The 23,199-nt window shown below is 37.6% G+C and overlaps 11 protein-coding genes across 11 annotated transcripts; 3 read left to right on the top strand and 8 right to left on the bottom strand.

The window, feature by feature from the left end:
• Nucleotides 1–126: 126 nt before the first annotated feature.
• Nucleotides 127–984, bottom strand: BRETT_000730 (uncharacterized protein; the record flags this gene model as incomplete). Its single annotated transcript, XM_041279292.1, has 1 exon — nt 127–984. One exon carries the CDS (start codon nt 982–984, stop codon nt 127–129), a length of 858 nt encoding a protein of 285 aa, XP_041137506.1.
• A 2,737-nt stretch (nt 985–3,721) lies between these two features.
• BRETT_000729 (uncharacterized protein) lies at nt 3,722–5,215 on the bottom strand (the record flags this gene model as incomplete). The annotated part of the gene is made up of 1 exon (XM_041279291.1): nt 3,722–5,215. One exon carries the CDS (start codon nt 5,213–5,215, stop codon nt 3,722–3,724), a length of 1,494 nt encoding a protein of 497 aa, XP_041137505.1.
• Nucleotides 5,216–5,731: 516 nt separating this feature from the next.
• BRETT_000728 (uncharacterized protein) lies at nt 5,732–7,486 on the bottom strand (the record flags this gene model as incomplete). Its single annotated transcript, XM_041279290.1, has 1 exon — nt 5,732–7,486. The coding sequence occupies one exon, from the start codon at nt 7,484–7,486 to the stop codon at nt 5,732–5,734; it is 1,755 nt and encodes a 584-aa protein (XP_041137504.1).
• Nucleotides 7,487–7,950: 464 nt separating this feature from the next.
• BRETT_000727 (uncharacterized protein) lies at nt 7,951–11,223 on the bottom strand (the record flags this gene model as incomplete). The annotated part of the gene is made up of 1 exon (XM_041279289.1): nt 7,951–11,223. One exon carries the CDS (start codon nt 11,221–11,223, stop codon nt 7,951–7,953), a length of 3,273 nt encoding a protein of 1,090 aa, XP_041137503.1.
• A 226-nt stretch (nt 11,224–11,449) lies between these two features.
• Nucleotides 11,450–12,622, bottom strand: BRETT_000726 (uncharacterized protein; the record flags this gene model as incomplete). The annotated part of the gene is made up of 1 exon (XM_041279288.1): nt 11,450–12,622. One exon carries the CDS (start codon nt 12,620–12,622, stop codon nt 11,450–11,452), a length of 1,173 nt encoding a protein of 390 aa, XP_041137502.1.
• Nucleotides 12,623–12,904: 282 nt separating this feature from the next.
• BRETT_000725 (uncharacterized protein) lies at nt 12,905–13,798 on the top strand (the record flags this gene model as incomplete). Its single annotated transcript, XM_041279287.1, has 1 exon — nt 12,905–13,798. The coding sequence occupies one exon, from the start codon at nt 12,905–12,907 to the stop codon at nt 13,796–13,798; it is 894 nt and encodes a 297-aa protein (XP_041137501.1).
• A 325-nt stretch (nt 13,799–14,123) lies between these two features.
• Nucleotides 14,124–14,684, top strand: BRETT_000724 (uncharacterized protein; the record flags this gene model as incomplete). The annotated part of the gene is made up of 1 exon (XM_041279286.1): nt 14,124–14,684. One exon carries the CDS (start codon nt 14,124–14,126, stop codon nt 14,682–14,684), a length of 561 nt encoding a protein of 186 aa, XP_041137500.1.
• Nucleotides 14,685–14,835: 151 nt separating this feature from the next.
• On the bottom strand, nt 14,836–17,625 carry BRETT_000723 (uncharacterized protein; the record flags this gene model as incomplete). The annotated part of the gene is made up of 1 exon (XM_041279285.1): nt 14,836–17,625. The coding sequence occupies one exon, from the start codon at nt 17,623–17,625 to the stop codon at nt 14,836–14,838; it is 2,790 nt and encodes a 929-aa protein (XP_041137499.1).
• Nucleotides 17,626–18,391: 766 nt separating this feature from the next.
• BRETT_000722 (uncharacterized protein) lies at nt 18,392–19,762 on the bottom strand (the record flags this gene model as incomplete). Its single annotated transcript, XM_041279284.1, has 1 exon — nt 18,392–19,762. One exon carries the CDS (start codon nt 19,760–19,762, stop codon nt 18,392–18,394), a length of 1,371 nt encoding a protein of 456 aa, XP_041137498.1.
• A 463-nt stretch (nt 19,763–20,225) lies between these two features.
• BRETT_000721 (uncharacterized protein) lies at nt 20,226–20,630 on the bottom strand (the record flags this gene model as incomplete). The annotated part of the gene is made up of 1 exon (XM_041279283.1): nt 20,226–20,630. One exon carries the CDS (start codon nt 20,628–20,630, stop codon nt 20,226–20,228), a length of 405 nt encoding a protein of 134 aa, XP_041137497.1.
• A 641-nt stretch (nt 20,631–21,271) lies between these two features.
• On the top strand, nt 21,272–22,987 carry BRETT_000720 (uncharacterized protein; the record flags this gene model as incomplete). The annotated part of the gene is made up of 1 exon (XM_041279282.1): nt 21,272–22,987. One exon carries the CDS (start codon nt 21,272–21,274, stop codon nt 22,985–22,987), a length of 1,716 nt encoding a protein of 571 aa, XP_041137496.1.
• Nucleotides 22,988–23,199: the final 212 nt, after the last annotated feature.

The raw sequence follows: 23,199 nt of genomic DNA, 5'->3' as shown, positions 1-23,199 counted from the left end.
CAAAACTTTATATTTTCATGAAATCGATAGAGATATTAAAAAATGAAAGACGTGATATTAAAGAGATATCAATTTGCTGCAATTAACAGCACAATGGAGAAATAATTACGGTAGCAAAAATCATAATTAAATCAAATCTAAATGTTTCGCATGAAACTTGAAATGTTCTGGAACAAACGTCGACACAAAGTAGTAAGAGTGATCATAATCATCGACGAAACGAAGATCGATGAGTCCGTCCATTATGGTTCCCTTAGAAGAAGCCAAAAACTCTTCAGGAAGTAAATGCTTCTCGATATAGAACTCGTCCTTTTTTCCTTGATGAATCAAAATTGGGGTCTTTTGACCATCAAAGGTTTTGATCAAATCGCATGGATCATACTGGTCCCATTTAGATTCATCTGGCCCAAGGTATTGGGTAAAATACTTCTTTCCGTTAAAGCATCCTTTAGGATGGGTTAGTGGAGCAAATCCAGAACAGGATTTAAACCGATTTGGATTACGAAGGTAGATCATAATGGCTCCAAAGCCACCCATCGAATGTCCACATATGGACATACGTTGTATGTTCAACTTGGAGAATTCTTTTCCAATACTAGGAATTAAATCTTTAAGAATATACGAGTACATCTTAAAATGCTTACTCCAAGGATCTGTTGTTGCATCGACATAGAATCCAGCACCATTTCCATCCTTAAATTTTGGATCCTCAAGTCTAGGAGAAGTATCTGGAAGAAGAACGGCAAGTCCATACTTATTGGCATAAGGCTCAATATAACCCTTCTCCGAGATATTATCAGGCGTGGATGTTAAACCTGAGAGGAATAAAAGAACGGGAAGTGGTTCTTTGTGTTCTGGATCAAAGTACTGGTGAGGTAAGTAAAGATTAAGCTGCATCTTTGAGACAGTTATTGGTGACTCGTGAGAGAGTTTAAGCATTTTACCGCCGAAAGAAGCTATCGACTCGTTTGTAGTAAAAATCATCGTTATCGTAATTCTAAGTTTTTTATGCTGTTCCTTTGATTTCTATGTTCGAGATACGTTAGAAAATAGTGGTTTCCGTAGTTCATTCCATTGGTTATGCAATTTTTACTAACAAATTTCAGTGGTATTTATATACCGTTCATGTTACCAGATGTTTTACGAAAAAACAATATCAGTAAATTATTCGGGTCACCAAAAGCCATTCAAATAAATGTAAAATGTGCGGGGAATCGTTTTGGGGGAGAACAATAATGATTAAATTGAACAATGAAATTTTCATTAATATGGGGTTTAAGTTGCAAAATGACCGTTTTTCCCCAGAATAAAATTAATCAGCTGAAATAAATGGATACATGAGTATTCCGGTGGAATTATGCCGTAGTAGATTAAGGGATGTTTGTATTTGAATGCTATTCTTCAAGCGGAATCAAAGACCGAATTAAAAATGTATTTCGTTGGCCCTGCTAATGTTGGGTGTTTTCTTTCCGGATTATAAAAATAATACTTAATTCGTTCCCATCGAGAAATCGTGACAATATTCATTAGACAAATATCTTACTGGCAAATATGTGCAAACAGTTTTGGTCTGATGGAGCGTGATAACATTTAAGGAGATACCCAGTCATGCTTATGTAGCCAGATCATTTGCGAAACAGATTATATTTTGATTCATCTCGATATTAATCATGAATTGCTTATCTTGTAAGCAATGCTAAATGAAGAATTATGTGCGATATCTGTTATTACAAATATGTAACAGTAGCACCATTTTTCATATCAAGAGTATATACGAATCTGTTCTAACAACTATATCATTATTTATTTCTATTATTTTATACCTTAGTGAAGAGCAATGACTTATAATATTTGTTGTAAGGTTGGTATCCTACTTATAACTGATCAACAAGATTATAACGATCTTGTTACCACGAGTTGTATACTTATCACTATTAATTGGAAATGATATGTATTTTTTAAATCACGTAAACATAACTATCAAAATAATTCAACCAATTAAATACTCATCTAATATGGTAGATGCATGACTTCTTCTTTTAATAACCTCGTTTTATTTACCTGGAGGCTAATCGTGGCACCAAAATTAAGCCTGACAAATTTCGGTCATATATAGAAAAAGTTATTTTACGTATAATTATGAAGTACAAGATAGCACTAAGAATGCTAATGTTTTAAAAGACATTTATTCCATAGCGGTAGCCAAAGTATTTATTGAATAGGGCGGAACTGACCACAATTTTCAAAAAACTGAAAGTGTTAAACATGACATTTAAAGTGATTAAAATTAGAGAAAAGTCAGAGTGCCGTATAGTCTGAAATAATTAAACATGCACATACAATCAATGCAAAAATATAGTAGTCATGCAGTATGGTTTATTATACATGTTCAAAAAACGATATTTTTTTAAGGACCATGCAATATTCAAATACCGGTCGAGATCTTAATCCCCGGAAATAATGATAGGAGAGGAAAAAAAAAGCGCGTGTATTCACTTCCAGCAGTACAATAAAAAGAGCGTTTAAGGAACTTCTCTCGAATTCAGATTTTTTAGGAAGATTTCCAACACTTACCACCAAATTTTTGGGATATTAACATATATGTTAATTTCATCTAGAATGGTATTACAAAATCCAGATCATTATAGTCCGGGATTCATTCTCATTTGATGTGTTAAATGATCTTCTTCGAACATGTAGCGTTCTCCAAGAAATGTCTGAAATACATGCGTTGACAGTCGCGTCTATGTAAAAACTGCCCTGCTTTGTGATGGTCCAAGAATAAGGATTAAAGGTATTTGAGCGTACGCATTTCCCTCATTTGTTCAGTTCATTTTACCCTCTTTCTTAGTTCTTTCTATTTTACACTTGTCTTTTTCTTTTAAACCAGTTATAAAGAAAACTACATGGAGTAATCGGCGTCACACTTAAACCAATTAGCTGAAATATTACAATGTCTTTGATATAACTCGTTCTGATTATTATGTTTCGCGGGCACGTTATAATTTTGTTTCCTAATCAAGCTTCATTTACACTTCATTGATACATCCACTTCGTTGTTTTATTATAAGTCAGCCTTTTCAAATTTCGACGATCCAAAACATTGAGGACACTAAACGACTTAATCTATAAGGAAAAAAATAAAAATAAAAATCCCAACTAAACAATAACATTATTTAGATAAATATACGCAACCAGATTCTGTCAATTAATCTTTTTAAAGCTACAATAATTATCCCAAGATTATCACTGTAATAGTTTTGTTTAATTGATTTTAGTGTGACGCCGATTACTTTATGAAGTTTTTGTTATAACTAGTATTGAGTGTTTTTAAGGCTAAAGAAAGGAAAAGTATAAAAGTAAAAAGAACTAAGTAAGAAGGTAAAAAGAACAGGATAAAAGGGGAAATGCACATGTTTAAATACCTTTGATCCTTATGAGTGAGGTTTTCTTGGGCATAAACAAGGCAGGGCAGCTTTATGTAGACGCGACTCTCGACGCATCTATTACAATCACTTTAATAATTCTTCGATTCTATAACAGATGCTAGCTTAAACGGTCTAGAATTTAAAGCAAGGCTTATTCTTTCTGAAAGTTGCTTCAGGATAGAAAGTATATTTAAGCAGCAAATTATCAAACTTTACCAAATTTCAATTTGACACCACCTGAGTTACCATTTATATACAAGAAAACTTATACCAAAATATCAAGATCACTCCATTCATTGCTGAGTTCCGTCTTCACCGTATACCTTATTAACATATTTTAGGTAGTCTGTAGAAGAGTCATCAACATCAATGTGGCGTAACTGTCGATATCTAAAGTAGTTCAAAGCAAAAGACAACACAGTACTTATAAGACTAGCGGTAGCACAACCAAGGATATTCCTTAAGAACAGATTCTCATCCGGAGTATCGGTGAATCTGTTTAAAAATGTATTCATCCCAGGAATACTAACTAATAGATTGTCCGAAATGTACTTTCCGACACGGGGGAGGCACAAAGATACCAACACTTTCCTGTACATAGAGGAGGAGCCAAACATGACGGAAAAATCAACCTTGGAACATATAAACAATTCTCTCCACCACGTTTTTAGGGATTTCGTGAAGTATCTAAACGTTTTCCTCAAAATTCTAAATAAAAATGGATATCTGCTATCCTTTGTTGCTGCAACCTCATCCCTGCTTGTTTGCTCATTATCCTCTTCAATATCTTCCTCTATGCGTATAAGATCTTCTTGTGAAAGCTTATCAGTGAAAAAGCATGGCTGAATCGTTTTGTGCCAGTAATAATATATTTTGTTCAAGGAAATATTATAGACTGCCTTCGCCAACGCTCTTGCAATAGTTAAGTTTCTCATAATACGCCGGGGAACGGTATCAGGAACACCATCTGGATCACTAAATAAAGAGTATGCCAATACTGAAAAGAGGAAATCGGCCTGGTAACCAAATGGAAATGATGATGTTAAATATAATGTGTAGAGAGGTATGCCACAAGTAATAGAAGCATACCTCTGCGATGAGATTAAATCATTATCAAGAGCATCAGAAATACTCAGTGACGGGAATCTTCGTACTCCATATATTCCTAACTGAACACTTGGTTTTGCAAGTACATTGAGAGTGTCTTGTCCCAAGGATCCCAGGGTAAACATTGCAGATGCAATAATAGATAAGCATGCTGTAGATATTGTCCCAGATAAAAGTGCAGCAGAACCAAGGCTGTCGATAACTTGTTCGCAAAACCGCCGAATATTGAGTAACCAGTTATTTTTTGTAGAAAGGCAAATCCTTCTTCTGCATTGTGGGCAGTCAACTAAGACACACATTTTATCAGAAGAAAGAGAGAAGGTTCCAGTCAGTAATTCGAATATACTGCAATGAAATGTCAGCGCCTGGGGATTTGTGCTTCTTGCAAATGGTATGGGGATACCAAAACTTGATCTATCTGGATCCGGGCCTATAACTTTGGGAATGGTAATACTGGATACCCATGATAGAAAACACTTTCTATGTGCCACGAAAGAACATTTGCATGGCTTGATAAAATCATCAGATTCCCGTTTTGAGCAGTAAGGTGCTCTTTCTCCTTTGTTACACAGACATATAAAGCATCTAATATTATCGTCATTGTTATCCCTGTCATTATCACTGTTGCTATCGCTGATACTGCCATTATTGGCATCATTATAATCCAAATGCTCGCTCATTGTGCATTCAGAATTGTTGATAAGCACATAAAGAGCGAATCAGAAAGCCACAATGTTGCCTATTAAATATTGCAAATAATATATCTTATTATAGCTTGGATATTCGTATCACAGATTCGTGGTCAAAAAACCCATTGGCATATACAGCTTACTATTCTTGAAGGCAACTAACTCCGCCAAATTATATCGATAACGGAAATCGGGAAAAATGAGGACAGCACAGCCCGCATCGGCATTGCATTTTTGCTCAGTTTCGCTCGATTTCCTACTAATCGTATTTCGCTTTATTTCTTACCATACTAGCTTATTTGCATCTATTTCTTCTTTATTTCGTCTTAACAATCTATTCTCTCACATTTACACTATCTCTGCTTCCATAATCTGCCTTATTCATCTTTGTTTCATTCATTTTTACAATTTGATTCACTCATTTTTTACGTTTTTTTTGCTTTATTTCATTCATCTTTACAGTTTTTACTTTATTTCATTTATTTTCTTTCCTATAAGATACAAACATCAGTGGCCAAAAAGGCCGAAAAAGCCACCTTTCTTCTTCTTTTCATCATTTTCAGAAGAGGCAGGTGTTTCTTTAGCGGAAGTTGTGTCTTCCACACCAATAACGGTTGGCTTGACGCCATCTCCGCCGTAATCTATGTAATTGAAAGCAATATCAAAGAGAACAGGTTTCACGTTAACTGGTTCTAATTTTAGTGTAAGAGGTGCAATAGTTTTGAGCAAATCCTCGCCTGTGGTATCCGGGAATCTGTTCATTTGGTCAATGAGATACTGTAGTATGCCACTTTTATGATTTTTATCCTGATAAACCGTAAGAATGTGGGCTCTACTGAAAAATGTATCAACTTGCGACCGTATATCTTTAATATCATCATTATTTGGAAGACCTGGTGCAAGAACCTCCTTAAGTGGAGAAATGCCATCACAAATTTGTTTAGCCTTTGCCGCCAAGGCAAGAGATTGTGAGCATTTGTCAGATGCAAGATAACCTCGAGCCAATCCCAAAACCTTTGCTATTTCGTAAAAGTATTGAGTGGAACTTAAGGTATCCACAAGATCATCATCATTTGCCACACCTGGTAACTCCCTGATGTCTTTAAGTGAGCTGCAGATACCATCTTGTATTTTCCAGGAGTTTCTAAGGTAACGCAAAATTGAAGATTTCGATGGACTCGACTCTTTCGCCGTTATAGCACTAAGAAGAGTAGCATCTCTTCTGATTCTTAGCATCAAGTAGTTATACTTCAAGTATGTGAGGACAATCTGTGCCTCCTGCTTCTGCTCATCGCTGGAATACGCATCACCCCTACCAATTTCTTGATTTTTCAAGGTTAAAGCATTCTGATAGGCAAGAAGAGCAGCATCAAATGAAGCAGTATCAGAGTTGACAACCTCACTAGCTGCCTTCTGAGCCTTCATGATAGCCTTGGCTTCATCTGCAGAGTTGAGTTCGGCAGTGTAAGAACGCCACGAAACAGATGTGATTAGCTTTTCTGCCTCTGTCTCGTCTGGAATACTAACAAGCTCTGGATCAATTGACTTCACAATATCAACCGCACGCTTCAAGTATGAAAACGTATCAGCAAACACTGCAGCCTGACCCCTAGAAATCAAACCTAAGTCTGGATTTCTCGATCCTGTCAGCTCCAGCTGGGCAATTTTCAGTCCTGGATCAACAACATTATCAATAATGTCGAGATAAAGCTCTCTGTTCACATTTGAAGACCCGTTCTCTTGATACTTGTACAAACAGTTAAGAGAACATCTTGCAATCGAAAAGCTGTTCAGCACAGAATCCCAGTGCTTTCTGCTAAAGCAAAAAGAGCCCTGAACAATTGCAATGTATGTCAACAGCTCTAACAAAACATACTTATTCTTCTCATCTGACGTAACTTCCAAAAGATGCTTCGAATTCGAAAGCGCTTTCTTGTACTTGGACACGAGGAATCTTTGCTTAGATTTAGAGGCGTGAACATCCAAAAGAAGCTTTGTCTCCTCAGCATACAATAAATCTCTTTCGATCTGATATAGAATAACCTCACCATACTTGTTTGACTCGTCATAATTCTCAGCCGAAATTGTGCTAATCTTTTGTTTCTCCTTGTAATTCCTTGTATCTCTTGTTGTAATTCCAAGTGCGTGACGAAGCTTTTTCAATTTCAAGTTGATTCTATGTCTATGCCTGTGAAAGTCATCAGCTGATTGTAGCAAAGAGCCGAGTCTCAACCCATAGGTTGCCGATAAAGGGTGTTCCATTTTTCACTCACGATACTCCACTTCAAATATGTATCTGGCCCTTTTCGTTCGATATAAAAAAAAAATATGAAAGCCTTTCTTTGTTGTTTTATTTGTCTTACGACAGCACTTGTGGACAACTGACCCAGAGCTGGAAATATTTTTTACACTTGGAACACACTCCCACTTTTTTTTTTTTTTAACTCCCTCCGGATCCTCTCGACGACCACCAGTCAATGTAAAAATTTTTGACTCTCATTTCTCTCACCCAATCCCTTATATTTTTTTCCCCTGCATTACTCCACCCAGCGGACCAATCAACCTACTCAACGTATGCATCGTTCATTGGTAAATGCCTATTTAACTTATTTGACAGTTGACATATATTAATACAACCTATATTAATACAAATTTACCACTAAAAGCCTTCAATATTTATTCGACTTGATCTGCTTCCTTACTCTTTTCTAAATTTACACTCTTTTTTATCCACTCTTAGACCCTTCAAACTCCTGCCTCACTTTAAGATAATGATTCAACTCCTCTGTGCTAACAGACGAGACCATCTCTTTCCTGGCCTTCTCAAAATCTTTCAATGTAACTGTAACACTTGTGTCAGATGATTTGGCAATATGATCGAACCAATATCTCGTATTTACCGGCTTTTCACCTTTTGAATTTCTTTCAATGTTAAACGTAGCCACCTTTTTGTCAACTTTACCGGCGGTTCGAATCATTGCATTAAGCATTGCATCAGAGCATAAAGCATAAAAGTCTGCACCCGTATAGTTGTATGGACACATAGCAGCTATTTCGGGTGCTTTACAATCATCTGAAAGTTTAAACTTTCGAGTTAATGCTTCAATTATCTTCGCCTGCTTCTCGTGAGTATCTGAAATTCCTAGATAAAGCATCTTATCAAACCTTCCAGGCCGTAAAAGAGCTTCATCTAAAAGATCTGGACGGTTAGTTGCACCCACAACAAAAACACCGTCCCCGTTACCACCAGAACTGCTCATACCATCCAATTCTGAAAGTAGCTGGGAAACTATTCGATCCATAACACCACCAGAATCACCCTGATTTCCTCTTTTTGGAGCAACTGAATCCAACTCATCAAAGAATATAACGCATGGTTTCGAATCACGTGCCTTCTGGAACACTCTCCGCACGTTTGCTTCAGATTCTCCAATGTACATATTAAGGAGCTCTGGTCCCTTCACAGAAAAGAAGTTCAACGAGAAGTTGGTTGCTATGGCTTTGGCAAGCAACGTTTTGCCAGTACCTGGTGGTCCATAAAACAATATTCCACTTCTTTTTTTCACACCCTCGCCAAACAATTCCGGATGCTTCAATGGCATTTCAATGGTGTCCAATATTTCACCTTTTACATTTTCAAGACCACCGATATCCCCCCACTTCACATCTGGAATCCGTGGTGCTCCAATCGCATCACTGTTCTTGGCCCTAGATTTATTAATGGCACTCTCAAAATTCTCTAGTGTGACTCTAAAGCTACCCTCATTTAGTTGTACCAGTTGTTCAACTGAAATTTCATTCTCCTCCGCAAGTTTCTCCGCACTATCTATACTTCCGTTCTTGGCATCTTCAACAACCGAACTTAAATCACCAATAGAGAGACCGGCACTCTTGATCGAAAGGCCTTCTAATGACACATCGTTATCCATCACGTAATGATTATCATCATCGTTCATGTTAGAAATCATACTTTTGAGCATGATCTCTCTTTCTAGCTGATTTGGTACACCAACCATGATTTCAAACTCTACATGGGAACGAACAACCTCCGAGATAGAGTCAGGATCATTCGATGAAAATACAATTATGGCACCTTTGTTTGAATATTCTACCATGGTTTCACAAAGCTTTAATGAGAGTGTGTTCGCCTGCCTACTTTGTTGTTGTTGTTGTTGTTGTTGTGGATCAGTTTTCCTGGATAAAGCCTCGATGTGTTTGATAAAAATGATTAACTTTGAGCAACTTTCCACAACACGGTCTGCTTTGCCTCGTAATGTACCGATTGTCTTACCAGGTGATCCCGGCGTTAAAATATCATATCCGTCAAGTATCAATAAGTTGGCTCCAATCTCACTTGCAACACTTTTCATCAATGTAGACTTGCCCGCACATCGAACAGTACTCTTAAGTAGTATCATTGCCCCAAGTGAAATTTCATCCTGGATCCTAAATGACGTTTTGACAATCTTCCTAAGCTTTTCCGCGTATGAAAACGTACCAGAACCATTTGTCGTGTCCGATGGGTACGTAAATACTCTGGGAATGTTGAAATAAGCATCCAGAGTGTTATTTGACCACCCGGATGTTGGAATTGTTTCTGACAACAGACCTGCCTGTAACAGTCTTGTGCTGTCTGGAACAACAGTACACATTCGGTAATCAGAAATGTTGTCTGTACTAATAGCCTTTTCAGTCTGGATAGCAGCGGCAGTTATTTTGTACCAAATAATCACATCTGGCTTCGTAGATACGATTAATTCTGTGGGTATATCTTCTTCTGGATTCACCTCAAACATGGTTCTTCCCAAGTCGGTGTCAATTGGGACTCCAACAAATTGATTTTTGCAAATCACACGCCGGCGTTCCTTGAAGTAAAGCATTAAACTCTTGAGGGCTAAACTTTGAACTCTGCGATCTAATGTTATCGGCATTGCCACTCTTGAAATTGTTACCGAAGTTGCAATCGGAAAAAGATCCGATAGTGTGCTCCCCAGATAATGATCTGAACCCATTGGCTCTAAACTTACGATTGATGGCCACCCTAAATTTAAGAGCAAAAGAGGTGAGCAGTGAATGGTTCCAGATTGGACACTACTTGGATCAACAAATGGAAAAATTCGTACACACACCTTCTTTCCGTTTGTCGACACTTTAACAAAGTCTCCGTACAAAATATTCATCTTTAGCATATCAGACACTTTAAGGCATGCGTGATATTCATCGTCCTCTTTGCTATACTGGTCAGCTTCATCATGCTTAACATATTTTTTGAGAGAATCTCTCCTCAACGACACAACTGAAAACTTGTACTTGTGGCCAGACTCATTACTGATAGAAAAATCGAGGATGTCTGAATTGAGCTCTAGCAAACTCTCAGAATCACATTGAGCCTCAGTTTGACTAGACATATTATGCTGTCTTTTCACAACAACAATTTCTGTTGCCATAATCATGTATCCCTGCTTGATTGGTTCAGTTTTAAAAACGTCACCATGAAGTTGTCTGAACCAATCGCCTGTATGGATGAGAACTTTGGAAGGATTCGAATCTACTTCATCAGCAAGTAGTTGCCTGAATTTATTGGTTGATATTGCACGGAGAATATTGTACACTTCCTCTGGAAATGAAATATATATTCTTGTCAATGGAAGTACCTTCCTGATCCTCTTAACTTCGCAAAACTCGACTCCAAAAGATAGTCCATACTTCTGAAGCAAGTGGAGATTATGCAATTCAACAGTGCCATTTTCAACACTTTCACCAACACTAACGGGATAAATATGGGGATTTTTGAAAACATCAGAACCAATAAACTTTAAGGAAATGATATCTTCCCTTTCATTTCCTTCAGGCCTTGCGTTGCCATACAGAAGTGAGTATGTTTCTTCACTTACTATTGCATACTGAAAAGAGCTTTGTGTATCAACGGATAGCGTGAGTCTGAACTTCCACCAGTCATCCATCGATTTAGTCTCAATATCAGAAAATGCAATTGGCATGACTAGCCAAGTTTATTTGCCTTAAATGCCTATTCGTTTGGAAGAATTAACTAGAAACCGTATCTCATTTAAGTCATGCACATACTCTGATTATTTTCGCTATTGTCCTGCTATCGATAGTTTTTTTTTTTTTTTTTTTTTTTTTCAAGCCTAGAATTCTAAAGTTTCTGGATCGTACTCTCGTACATCAAGATGTCTATATATACCTGTATGTATGTTGAACATGCTATTCTTCAATTGTAGCTGCCTTTGCAACTTCAGCAACTTCTGATGGAGTAAATTGATCCCCTTTACTATTATCGAAAATGGAATTATTACCTATCGTGAATTCAGATTGCTTTTCCTCTACAGTCTTTTCACGCTCGGCTCCTCCATTTATTTCACTAACTATCTCCTGCTTCTTCTTATCTGCCAGTAGACCTGCATAGGTTTTTCTAGTTGCAAAATCAAATAAACTGAGCTGACCAATGGCATCACATGCTGCTCGTCTCATTTCCTTGTTCCAAAGGACTTGTCTTGTTTGATTGTCATAATTCATCCATTGAGCAAATGCTTTCTCCACCTTCGTTAGAATTCTATCAAGCGAAATATACGTAAGGAGCATGCCGAGCCTATTTTTGTTGTAGACCTCCTTTCGAAGCCATTCAATTAGTTGCTTCAGTTGATACTCGTCGGGAAGATCATCGGGCCATAAAGTTGACGGGATAAAGAAAAGAAACAGCCGTGGAAATGATGGGCTTTCTTCAAGTGTAGGTGTGTTAATGGATTTATAAAATTTCATTTCTGCTGATTCTTTCACACGATAAACTTTACTCATAATCTTCCTCCTGGCTCTGTTTTTAGCTTTGACATAATCCCTTTGATTATATTTCCTCGCTTTTTCCCTTCTGCGTGCTTTTACCAGTTCTGGATCTCCACGTCTAGCCACATTGGCTCTGAGCTTGGAAATTAAAGAAAACGGGTGACCCTTCTTACCTTTGAAAAAATCAAGGTGTCTTCCCAAAGATCCCGAGTGTGCAAATGTCTTTCCACAGAATTGACAAATCTTTTTGGGGTCTATACCAACGGCTATATTCATGACATCTGTATTTGAATTTCTACCTGATGGCATATTATCATTACTATCATGTACTCCGGTCCGAGTTAACTTCGTGTCAACTAAACTTCTATCAATTAGTTCGTTCTGATTGATTTTGCTCTGCAGATTTTTGGCATCATTCCTACTGCTCAGTGGTTGAATTTCCAACTCTTCGGGAGCATATTCTTGTATTGTATTAAAGCATTCCCGAACCTGATTATTGAGCGTTATATGATCTGCCTTAGGAGAAGCCACTCCCTGTAATATTACATTCGTATTGCTTTCAGCAGTTTTATCCCGATTATTAGAATTGTTCTCCATAGAGATAATAGAATATAGAATTCTTGTCAATGGGATGTAAGGGTATAAGTGTCAGATGCATGTACTAGGCACTTGTGTCTAAGAAAAAAATTTAATAATAAAGGAATGAATGAATGAGTGAATGCTCAGCGATAAGAATTTTGAAATTTCAGATTCAAGCGCACTCAGGCATCCCTACATTGATCTAATCGTGCCTTTCGTCTAGAATCTCGAGTGCTGGTCATTCTAGAGCAAAAAGAGGAATTCTTTTATAAACTCCCTTTTATTCATGAATTTATAACCATGGACGAACTTCAAAAGGTATCAAGTGAATATAAAACTAAAGAGAGTATAATTCAGAAGAGTATTCATGATGCACGATCTGTGGATAATCTTCGACCCATTATCAACGAGATCATTAATCTTAAAGCATGGCTTTCAAACGCATCACAATCTCACAAAATTCCTACTTACGATCTTAAGTTGTACATTAGATCTTTGCAGAACTTGGTTCTTCAATATGATGAGGCAAAGGCGGCATTTATAGATAAAAAGTTCAGATTTTCCCATACGCCCGAAACAGATCTTGTCAATGAGGATGATGTGACTATCTCAAGTTTAGGAAACAAGAGTTCAGATAGCACTGATGTATACACTGCTACGCTTGATGAGACACGGCAGAAGATGCTTATCCTGAATAAAGCATCCGGAAACATATACATTAGAAATATTTCGGATAGCATAATATGTTTGCCCAAAGAAGCGAATATTAATTCAGTCACATTAGAGAGATGCACAAACACGATCTTGGTACTACATTCTGATACATTTCTTTTTATAGATGGTCTTGTTGATTGCCTAGTGACAGGTTCATGTCAACAATTACGTGTTCACAATACAAGCAACTCCATTTTGGATATTACAATAAATAGCGCATCAAACCGGCTCATAATTGAAAATTGCAATCTCTTACAAATTGTAAGGCAGAACCCCCATTTGACCGTTGATGATTTTAGTCGTCCGAAGCAGTCAGATGATTCCATGAATACCAATCAAAACTTTCATTTCGTGTCACCAGATAGATTTGAAGGTATCCACATATATACATATATCAATGGCTGCAAACTAAATGAAAATGTGGATAGATCCAAAATAAGTTGCTTTATAGCGGATGCCATAAAATGGTGTAAATCATAAAATTCACGAGATCGATCAAACTATATAATGTATATATATATGAACACATATGGCGGGGAATTTGGAATGACTTTTAATAAATTAAGTTCTTATCCTCTTAGTCGTAATGAGTAAGACATGTGTTAATGGATGGAATTACATTCTTCATTGGCTTTAGTTAACGGAACACTTCGCGGGATTTTTTTTTTTTGTGCGTGCGCCTATCAGTAATAATAAAGAAAGATCTAAAAAGGTTAAAATAAAAGCTGTGTATGAGAATTGTTGCACATTACGAACTACTTCCATAGTATATAGACCTCAATAGAAGTTTCATTTTTATTGCAAAATGGAATCAAAAATGCCCCATATAAGAATAATCGAGCCCTCAGAAAAATCTGCGGACTTGGATAATGATAACGACAACCAGAAAGCCAAATTAAGATTTGCCGTGCCGTCTGCTCCAACTAAAGGTTTGGGAAGAAGAAGCAGACATGTTACATTTTCATCGACGCCGGCAGTTAATAGATCAAGGATGAATTTAGGAAACCCTTCACATAGAATGGGACCTTTGGGTGGCAGAAGAAAGGTTATTTTAGCACCTGGTCACTCTGCTATGGATTGGGAAAGAATCAAGAAGAACAAGAATCTCAGAAATATTGATCCATCTGAATTTCCCATGAGAATAACCAAGGCTCGTCTTCAGCAGCATCACAGTCGAAGAGATTGTTGGGTATCTTTGAACGGCAAAGTTTTTGATATTACCAACTATCTGGATTTTCATCCTGGAGGTAGGGATCTCCTTGTGGAAAACGCAGGCAAGGATGCAACATTGATATTTCAAAAGTATCACCCTTGGGTGAACTACGAACGGATTTTAGATGCTTGCTTTATTGGTTTTCTGGTGTAAAGTTTCTTCATTAACACCAGATATAACTTCATCATCACTGTCATTAGCATTAGCGTTCTCGTTATTACTGTATTATACAAACAAACAAAAAATTCTTGTGAAAGGATCTAGCTTTAATTCGAATGGTGAATTTTTTTTCCTTGTAGTCCAATCAATCGTCATCTATCTTATCTGCATCAAACAAAGAGGCCAAAACAACCGGCAAAGACATATCACCAAACTCAATACATACCTGAGCAATATCAAACATGATATCTTCTTGCTGATCTCTATCTGGGTGGTATATCACCCAGTAATATTGTCGCTTGAATGCTTCATAGTACGGTTCTTTTTCCATATTTGAGATTGCGTTCCAAGGTTTCGCTCTTGAATTGACAAATCTCTCGTAAAGATCCCTTGGATGAATCATCTTATGTTTGAACTCCGCCGAATTTGCCATGTCCATCATCCGATCGTCTAATAGATCGTTTAGTCGGTCCCGCAACGACCTGTGTCTTCCATTATAGTACTTTTCCGAGAGCTTTGACCGCTTATACTCCTCTTCCCTATGTTTTAGCATACTCTGAACTCCGTTGAGCTCCTCCTCGTTTTTTTCCTGGTACAACTTTTCGAGGGTAGCCGGGTCAAGCGACTCCATTAAGTTCAAAGATCGTTGTCTTTTTGGACGGCCCGATTTGCTTTTAGGCACTGGATTGTGCTCCATATCATATCCATCTTCTGCACTTACCCAGCCTGATAATGCGTTGATAAACGTTGAACTTCTCTTACGGCCGTTTGAAGGCCCGAGAATTGTATTTATGATCTTTTCATACTTATCCACCTTCTCTGGAACACTGCTGGCTTCGTCCGCCTCATGTAAAAGTTCGTTTACATCTAAATTTGTCGACAAGACTCTTCCAGTGCCTTGTTTCTGCACTTTTCTCAATTTCACCATCGGCAGGGATTTTACACTCTCCACAGTAGGTGAGCTCGTACCTGTCTCCAGAGAGTTATCAAATGAGACAACTCTTGACGGTTCGTCATCTTCTGCTTCAAATCCTCTATCTTCCTCGGTTTCACTGCTATTACCGGATGGTAGCCGTATGTTTAATTGAAGATCATCAACACCGTTGATGAATGAATTTTTTCGGCCCTCTAAAAGTGGTGATGTGTTTATATCGTCGTTATGTATATTCATGCTGGCTAATTCGCGCTTTTTAACTTCTGCAACCAGTTGCTTCTGATATATAGAAGATTGATCTTCATCATCAGGCGTTTCTCCCATATCCTCAAAATCTCTTGATATGCTAGATTTCCTCGAACCGCCTTCAAATTCTAAATCAGATCCTGTTCCCATAATCTTTAAATCGCTAGCAAGCACACTCTCAATATCTCCTGCCCGAGGCGGTGTAGTTTGAGGAGTTTGCACTATCGTTGAAGGACTTCTCACTTCATAGGCTGTTGCTTGCTTATTATCTTTCTCAGTTTCCACATCATCTGTTTGATTGCGTAAAATAGTTCCTTCTGCCTCTTCTCCCACTGAGAAATCTTCATCAACTACCACAGTTGTGGAAGAAGTATTAATATTCTTGGCAGTTGTTTCCACATCTTTTTTCCGCCCTGAATCTGGTTCCGGTGCTTTTGCGACTAACGGTTCAGACCCAACTTCACTCTTCATTTCATTGTTCTCACTGCATGGTGCTGTAGTAACTGTAATGTTTTGAGTCGATTTGTCCACTATTGAATTACGGGCTTTTCTTTCGTTCTCAGGTAACTCTGAGCTATTTTCTGCAATTGTATCAGCCTCCAACATATGAGGTAGTTTTTCTGTTAATTGAACTTCATGCGACCGTCTCCTCTCTTTTGGAAGTGGGTCTAGCCCATCTTTGGATCCAACTCCTTTCCAATTTGCTGAGCCCGCATCCAAACACATTTCTTCAAAATCGCCTTGAGCATCTGAATCCTCCGAAGAATACACAAGGAATCTTTTTAATTCGTCATAATCTGCATACGGTTGATATGGCTTTGAAGCAATGAATTTCCGATTTGATTTTTCACTGGTGGACAGGACATCCCACTGCCTTCGAGCTATAATCCAGAATAAGCTGATGTCCTTCTTTGTATTTGGAAACTGTTGAAATATGCGATTTCTGGAAAGAATACAAAACCGTGAAAATTCAGTGACCGGTGGACATTTCTTGAGTATCTTCTTGGTGTTGTACTTCCAGAAGAAAAGATCTGTGTATAGGTCAGAAGAGAGTTTAACAAACGGATATGGGTCAATACTCGATTCCTTCCCCCTTAACTTCCCTAAAAGTTTTTCCAACCTCTTTTCCTCTGATTGAACTAATATAAAATGCGTTTTGAACCAGCTTATATTAAATATTGCATCACTTTCCGAATTCTCCGAATTATCCTCAACCGGCTCTTTTGACACAGATCTCGAAGCTTTTCTTAAAAGTCGGGTGACCCTTTTTGCCGGCACTGTAGTCAATTCAGCCGGAAGCTCAAAATGATCCAGAAGTCGTTTAAAGTCTGTTATTGTTTCCTTTAAGTCATCATCTTCCTCGTCGAATGGATCTCCACTTTCTTTTGGTCTATTTCGAAAGTGTGGTTCCACCTGCTTCTCAGAATGTTTAACAGATGGATCCGGATCACACATTCGTATGATATATGGCATAATAAAGACAACAGGTGTACAGGTGACGGTTCTCTTTATATTTGCCTGGTAAGCGGGACCAAGCTTTTTGTAAGATGAACGACGAATTATTTTAGGTCCAAGATTTCCGGTCAAATAATCACCTGAACGTTGGAGATGTGTTAGATATTTAAGATAGTCTGTATCAAACAAGGCAATAACGTAGAATTGTGGTAGTCGGCCCAAAAGCCATCGAAAGAAATATTCAAGAAATCGCAATGGGTTGGTAACCCTGTAAATTATACCATTGATGTACAAAATCATTGATTTGAAAGCATTTATGTCAAAATCCCTATCTTATTAGTAGTTATCAAAGGGACGCACCTGCCTTGAAAGAAAGCCTGTAAAATACTATAATTTTGTGAGCAATGATATATATACTCAATGTTCGGCTTGACTGTAAACGTAAAGAATAGCGTAGATCTTATATTGCTTTTACTTTCTTGTTCGAGGAGCAGTTGATAGAGTCTCAGCTTGAAGATGTTCTTTTTAGCTATTGCAAATGTTAATATTCCAAAATGTGTCTCTTTGAACTGAGTGTTATCTTTCATTTGATCAAGCTGTTTTCTTGATAGTGAGAAAGAACTACTTAAATTTAAGCAAGCGCGATTCACTATTAGATAGCATTGCCATTCCACCTCATGTTTTTAATTGGTTTAATTTTCTCCTCCTCGCATCCCCACGCATCTACTTTTTTTTTGTTGTTGTTGATTTCTTATGTTTTCTTTTTCCCCAATTCATCGGTCTTCAAGAAAATCCTTGGTCCAGCTTAAATGATATTTATTAATGCACACATGGCCACCATAAAAACAAAGCATTGTACGAAATTTAATGGATCAGCGCATCCTGGCAAAACAATTACAACACTATCTCACTCCTGTTTTAGGAACAGTATTCCTGCACAGTGGACTACATTTTGCTGTCTTCTTCTTTATTTTGACTGGTCGTTTTGAACTCTATCAATTAAAAATTGTCTAAAAGCAAACCATCATACCGCAGTACACAGTAATGATGATTCTATTAATTTGTATTAAGTGCTGAAAGCTGGAGGAAGGGTCATTTCATCTGGAGCAGGCTCTTCCCCATAGGCAGGAAGGTTTTCAAAACATGTAACGACTGCTGGAGCCTCAGCTTCAAGATCTTTTACATTTTCACTGTCAGTCTCGTCTGTTCCAACCTTAAGAGCAAATCTTAAGCCTGTTACTGCCCGTAGAAATGATTCTAATGAATATGTGCACATAACCGGTCTAATTAGTTCGTCTATCAATGGGATATCTGAAGATTTTTTCCCCAGTATTTCATTGATGGAAACATCCTGATACCAAATGTTCTGCTTGGAATCATACGAAAAATTGCAAACGTCCATGATAAAACTTCCTCCCGACGGTTGCACCAGATATAAATCATCCAAGATTTTGGATTGATATCGTGCGTACTCCGTACGTATGATCATATCATGATAAAGTCTTATATTTAATTCCTTTAATGAAAAGCGGCCAAGGCCAGTTGATTTCCCGTTGATACAGAAATTTTCGTCCAGAATTGGTTTCTCGTTGTTATCATTTAATTTGCGACCTCTAACATAAAATCTAAGCCAAAGCAACTCGTTCAAAGGCCGCATGAGGTTGAAATTCTCACAGTATACGAAATTGCAATAGAGCGTAACATCCTGTGCATAAATCCCATAATTTTCCTTCCGATAATTAACGTCCCAAAGTTGTCTAATCCCTCGCGTATGTCTTCTTGCTCTTGCTATTGGATTTGTAGTGAATTGCTTCTGCTTCATATCCCAAATTCTTCTTTTAAGTTTTGATTCAAAGGTACTCTTGCATTTCACAGTTTTCATGATATCACGTGCAAAAGCCTCACTTGCACCTTGGAACAAGATAGGATACTTTATTTCAAGATCCCCGGAGTGAAACACTCCATCAGATCGTCTGATTATAACATATAGGTAGTATGATACTGTTGTATGTCCCTGATTATCTGCATTACCTCCTAATTTGTCGCAAGTACTTGGAAGATCTATTGTAGATGGGAAACAAAAATTAAAGTCTTTAATAATTGGTTTTCCGTTATCTTTGATATCGATTGGATTATCAAATTTCTTTTCATCCACCTGCTCAAATAATAAACGATCTTCCTTGAGTTCCTTAACACGGGTAACAGCCCCCGTCATTGTAAAACTATAAGTCACATAAACTTGTTTGAAGTAGTTATGTATCAGGCCCTTGAATCCAACATCTATTTCAATCACCTTACTGATTTGTTTTAGAGCACTTATTGTAACCTTTCCCTGAATGTTTGGTGTATCATTTCTAAAAATTCTGTTCGCCGTGCAATATTCAACGTCGAATTTCGCTTCAAATGGTTTCTTGAGTATATTAGCAAAAAAAGGCATCATTTCAAAATGGATTTGCTCGTTATCAACAAGATTCTCTATTCAAGATATTTTCTAAATGCCTGCAGAAAGTAAAAAAGAAAAAAAGATAGTCATTTGAGTAATTAATTACTCTGCAAGTCTAAATATAATCAACCCGAATTGATCTTAATCTTCTGCGCAACATCTGCAAACTTTATTTTACTTTTTTTCTCCTTATTTTTAAAGTATGGCGTTTTCGCTATCTCTCTTTTTCCCGATCTTAATGTTTGCGGACTTTTTTTTACCCTTCTTATCAGGTGTTACGTCAAAGCTAGTACGCACCAGGATTACGGAAAAACTGCATTCTAAATGTGGTCAGTATTATATTTATTCCAGTTGTTTCATGGAATAGTTGAATCCATGTCAAAATTTATATATCATACCAACAAACCTTGCTTGTTTTTCTATTAGTAGGGCGTAATACTGAATGGCAGCTTGAACATTAATCAAAGAAATCATCATCTTCAACATCCCCTTCCCCACTTTTATCTCGTCTATCAAAGACGATTTCTGTGTCGTTTTGCTTCCTTTCGTCACTGGCAACTTTCTCTAAAACGTCAACAATCTGATCTTCATTCACTTTTCTTTCGATAGCTCCTGATTGATAGAGTTGCATAAGATATTTCATAACTGCATCTGCACGTTCTGGCTTTACCAGTTTCACTCTAGCAAGTCTTTCCTTTGCTTCTGGTTCCAAAAGTTGTGTCATCATCATTTGTGCTGCATCATTTTGATTTGATCCGTTACTACCTGATGGTCCATTGCTGGAATTTCCATTGTGACCGGAATTTTGCCGCAATTCCTGCAGACGTGCAGCTCTTATTGCCTTTAATTCTTCGTCCTCCATTTCAGTATTTTAGTTTGACATTTACTGTTTATTCTTAAGATCTGTTATGATTAATTTGGTTAATCGCATGCAAGAAAAGAAATGTAAGCGCTTGTCCCTTCGGTAGATCATTTTTCAAATTTTTTTTTTTTTTTTCCCGCTTCTTTTTTCTTTTCCCTTTCTCCCCTGCTTTATAACCTAGCAACTTCTCGGAGTGAGAAACTAGAGGGCATGCTTTATTCCGCTTGGAAGGACTGGTATTTTTCTTATAGATCCGCTCACCGAAAGATAGTAGTTTAATATAAGCCTCTTAGTTTGTTTAATTTAGTAAGTTTCTTTGCAAAAAGAATTGAAAGCCGTCAAATAACAACTCATCGTTTACAGATCGAGATTTCCAAGAAAACAATATATATTTGCGTGTTCATTTATGTAAGCCCCAACTTCATGTTTCATTGCCGGCTTAACAATCCGCTTTCGGAAACTTAGCGATTATCATGCTTCAAGCGTGCTCGTTCTGTTCTCAGGCTTACATTAATAATATTCAGATTTTTCTGATGCGTGAAATCAAACCTCATACATGTCAGTTTTATCTTGTAGCTATTTAATTGTTTGTTCTAAAGTTTTTTTCTTTAAAGTATGGTGGCAAAAAAGGAATAATAATAATGAATCGACATGAACAAGTTGAAGAAGTACTAGACTCCAGTAGTAAGGGGATGGAACTAAAAATTCTTTCAAAGTGTACGGATACAACTTGCAGCGATGATGATGTGGTACGATCTGGGAATATATGCAGTCTGAGACGTGTCACTGGAAGTATTCCAGTTGTATGTTATTCGCTCTGCTTTATAGAGTTTAGTGAAAGGCTATCTTATTATTTGATACAGGGATGTATTACCAATATGATCCAGCGGGGACTACCCCACGATTCCACTACTGGTGCAGTTGTCGAAGATGCAGCACATTCAAATGAGAGTCCTGGTGCCTTAGGCTTGGGTCTTCCATTGGCTACTTTTCTTCTGCAATTAATGACCTGGACTGCCAATATTTCACCACTTATCAGTGGTTATTATGCTGATACCAAGCTTGGGCGTTTTAATGCCATTGTCATTGGTACCGTAGTGGGCATATTGGGTCATGTTCTTTTATTGGTTGCTGCTTTTCCAGTGGTGCTTCGAATAGTGCCCCTATCACTAATACTCACAGTTATTTCCCTTTTAGTGGTTGCTGTCAGTGCTGGCTTTATTAAACCAAACTTAATGCCGCTTTTAATGGATCAATACAGTGCACAAACCGACTACGTTAAAAGTTTGCCTTCTGGTGAGCAGGTTCTTGTTGAGAGGAAGGCAACTTTGGAAAAGATGACCCTAATATATTACTTGTTCATCAACATTGGTTGCTTTCTCGCATTCATTGGCTCCTTTATCGAAAGGAAATATGGATTCTGGGCCGTCTATTTACTCACTGCCGTGGTCTATATGGTGTTACCATTTTTATTGCTGTTTCTAAAGCCAAAACTGCGCATAATAAGCCCATCTGGAAGTTCGATCTTTGATTCCATTTTCCCCTTACTGCGGATATGCTTTTCGAGGGGATGGTTTTCTCGTCTTCTTCACGGTGAGTTCTGGTCTTATTCGCAACTTCAAACTACTTCTTCATCGAATTCAAACAGACACTCTATTACCATGAATGATTTACACAGTACTTTTCAAAATTGCGCCATTTTTTTGTACTTTATCGTGTTTAACGTTAACGATAGTGCACTCACACCGTTGCAGATAAATCAATCCGGATCAATGACGACAAATGGTATGCCCAATGATTTTTTCCAATCTTTCAATCCATTGGCCATCATACTCATGATCCCTATTCAGGACTGTGTTATATATCCAATTCTCCGAAGAAAGCGAATTGTATTCACATCCGTTGATAAGATAACAATTGGCTTTGTCCTAGCAGGCCTAGGATCCATATATGGTGCCTTTTTACAGCATAGAATTTACACAACAAGCAAATGTGGAGATTATGCATCAACTTGCCCTACAGTTGCCCCAGTATCTGCTTGGTGGTGTTCGATCATGTTTTCATTGCAGGCAATTGGAGAGTGCTTTTCAACTGTTACTTGTTATGAGCTGGCTTATTCGCATTCACCAAAAGCCATGCAGAGCTTTGTTGTTGCCATATTTCTCACGAGTATGTCTTTTAGCAGTATTATAGGAGAAATCATCAGTTGTTGGAGCTACGACCCTAATTTGGTAAAGATATTTGGTTGGTGTGGTATGATGGGAGTTATATTCGCTTTAATCTTCTTTGTTCACTTCCACCGCCTTAGAGCTGAAGAGTTTTGCGAGAAATCTACAGGCAGCACATTAATTAGTTGAGCCTCAAATTACATAAGAACTTGTACCCGCATTAATCATCATTTCTACTTTTCCTGTTTACTTCTCGGTCTTATTGAACATTGTGTATTAAGCAGATAGATCTTTATTTACTCGTCTCGCCATGTACTGCTTCCCACAGGATAATCCCGTTTTTTCTTTGCACTGTACAAGATAAGAAATAGTGAAAATAATCCCCAAAAGCATGTATAAAG

Source organism: Brettanomyces bruxellensis, chromosome 8 (assembly GCF_011074885.1).
Source record: "Brettanomyces bruxellensis chromosome 8, complete sequence".
NCBI lineage: Eukaryota > Fungi > Ascomycota > Pichiomycetes > Pichiales > Pichiaceae > Brettanomyces > Brettanomyces bruxellensis.
The sequence above is the reverse complement of the archived record's forward strand: the minus strand, read 5'-3'. Positions and strand labels throughout refer to the sequence as shown.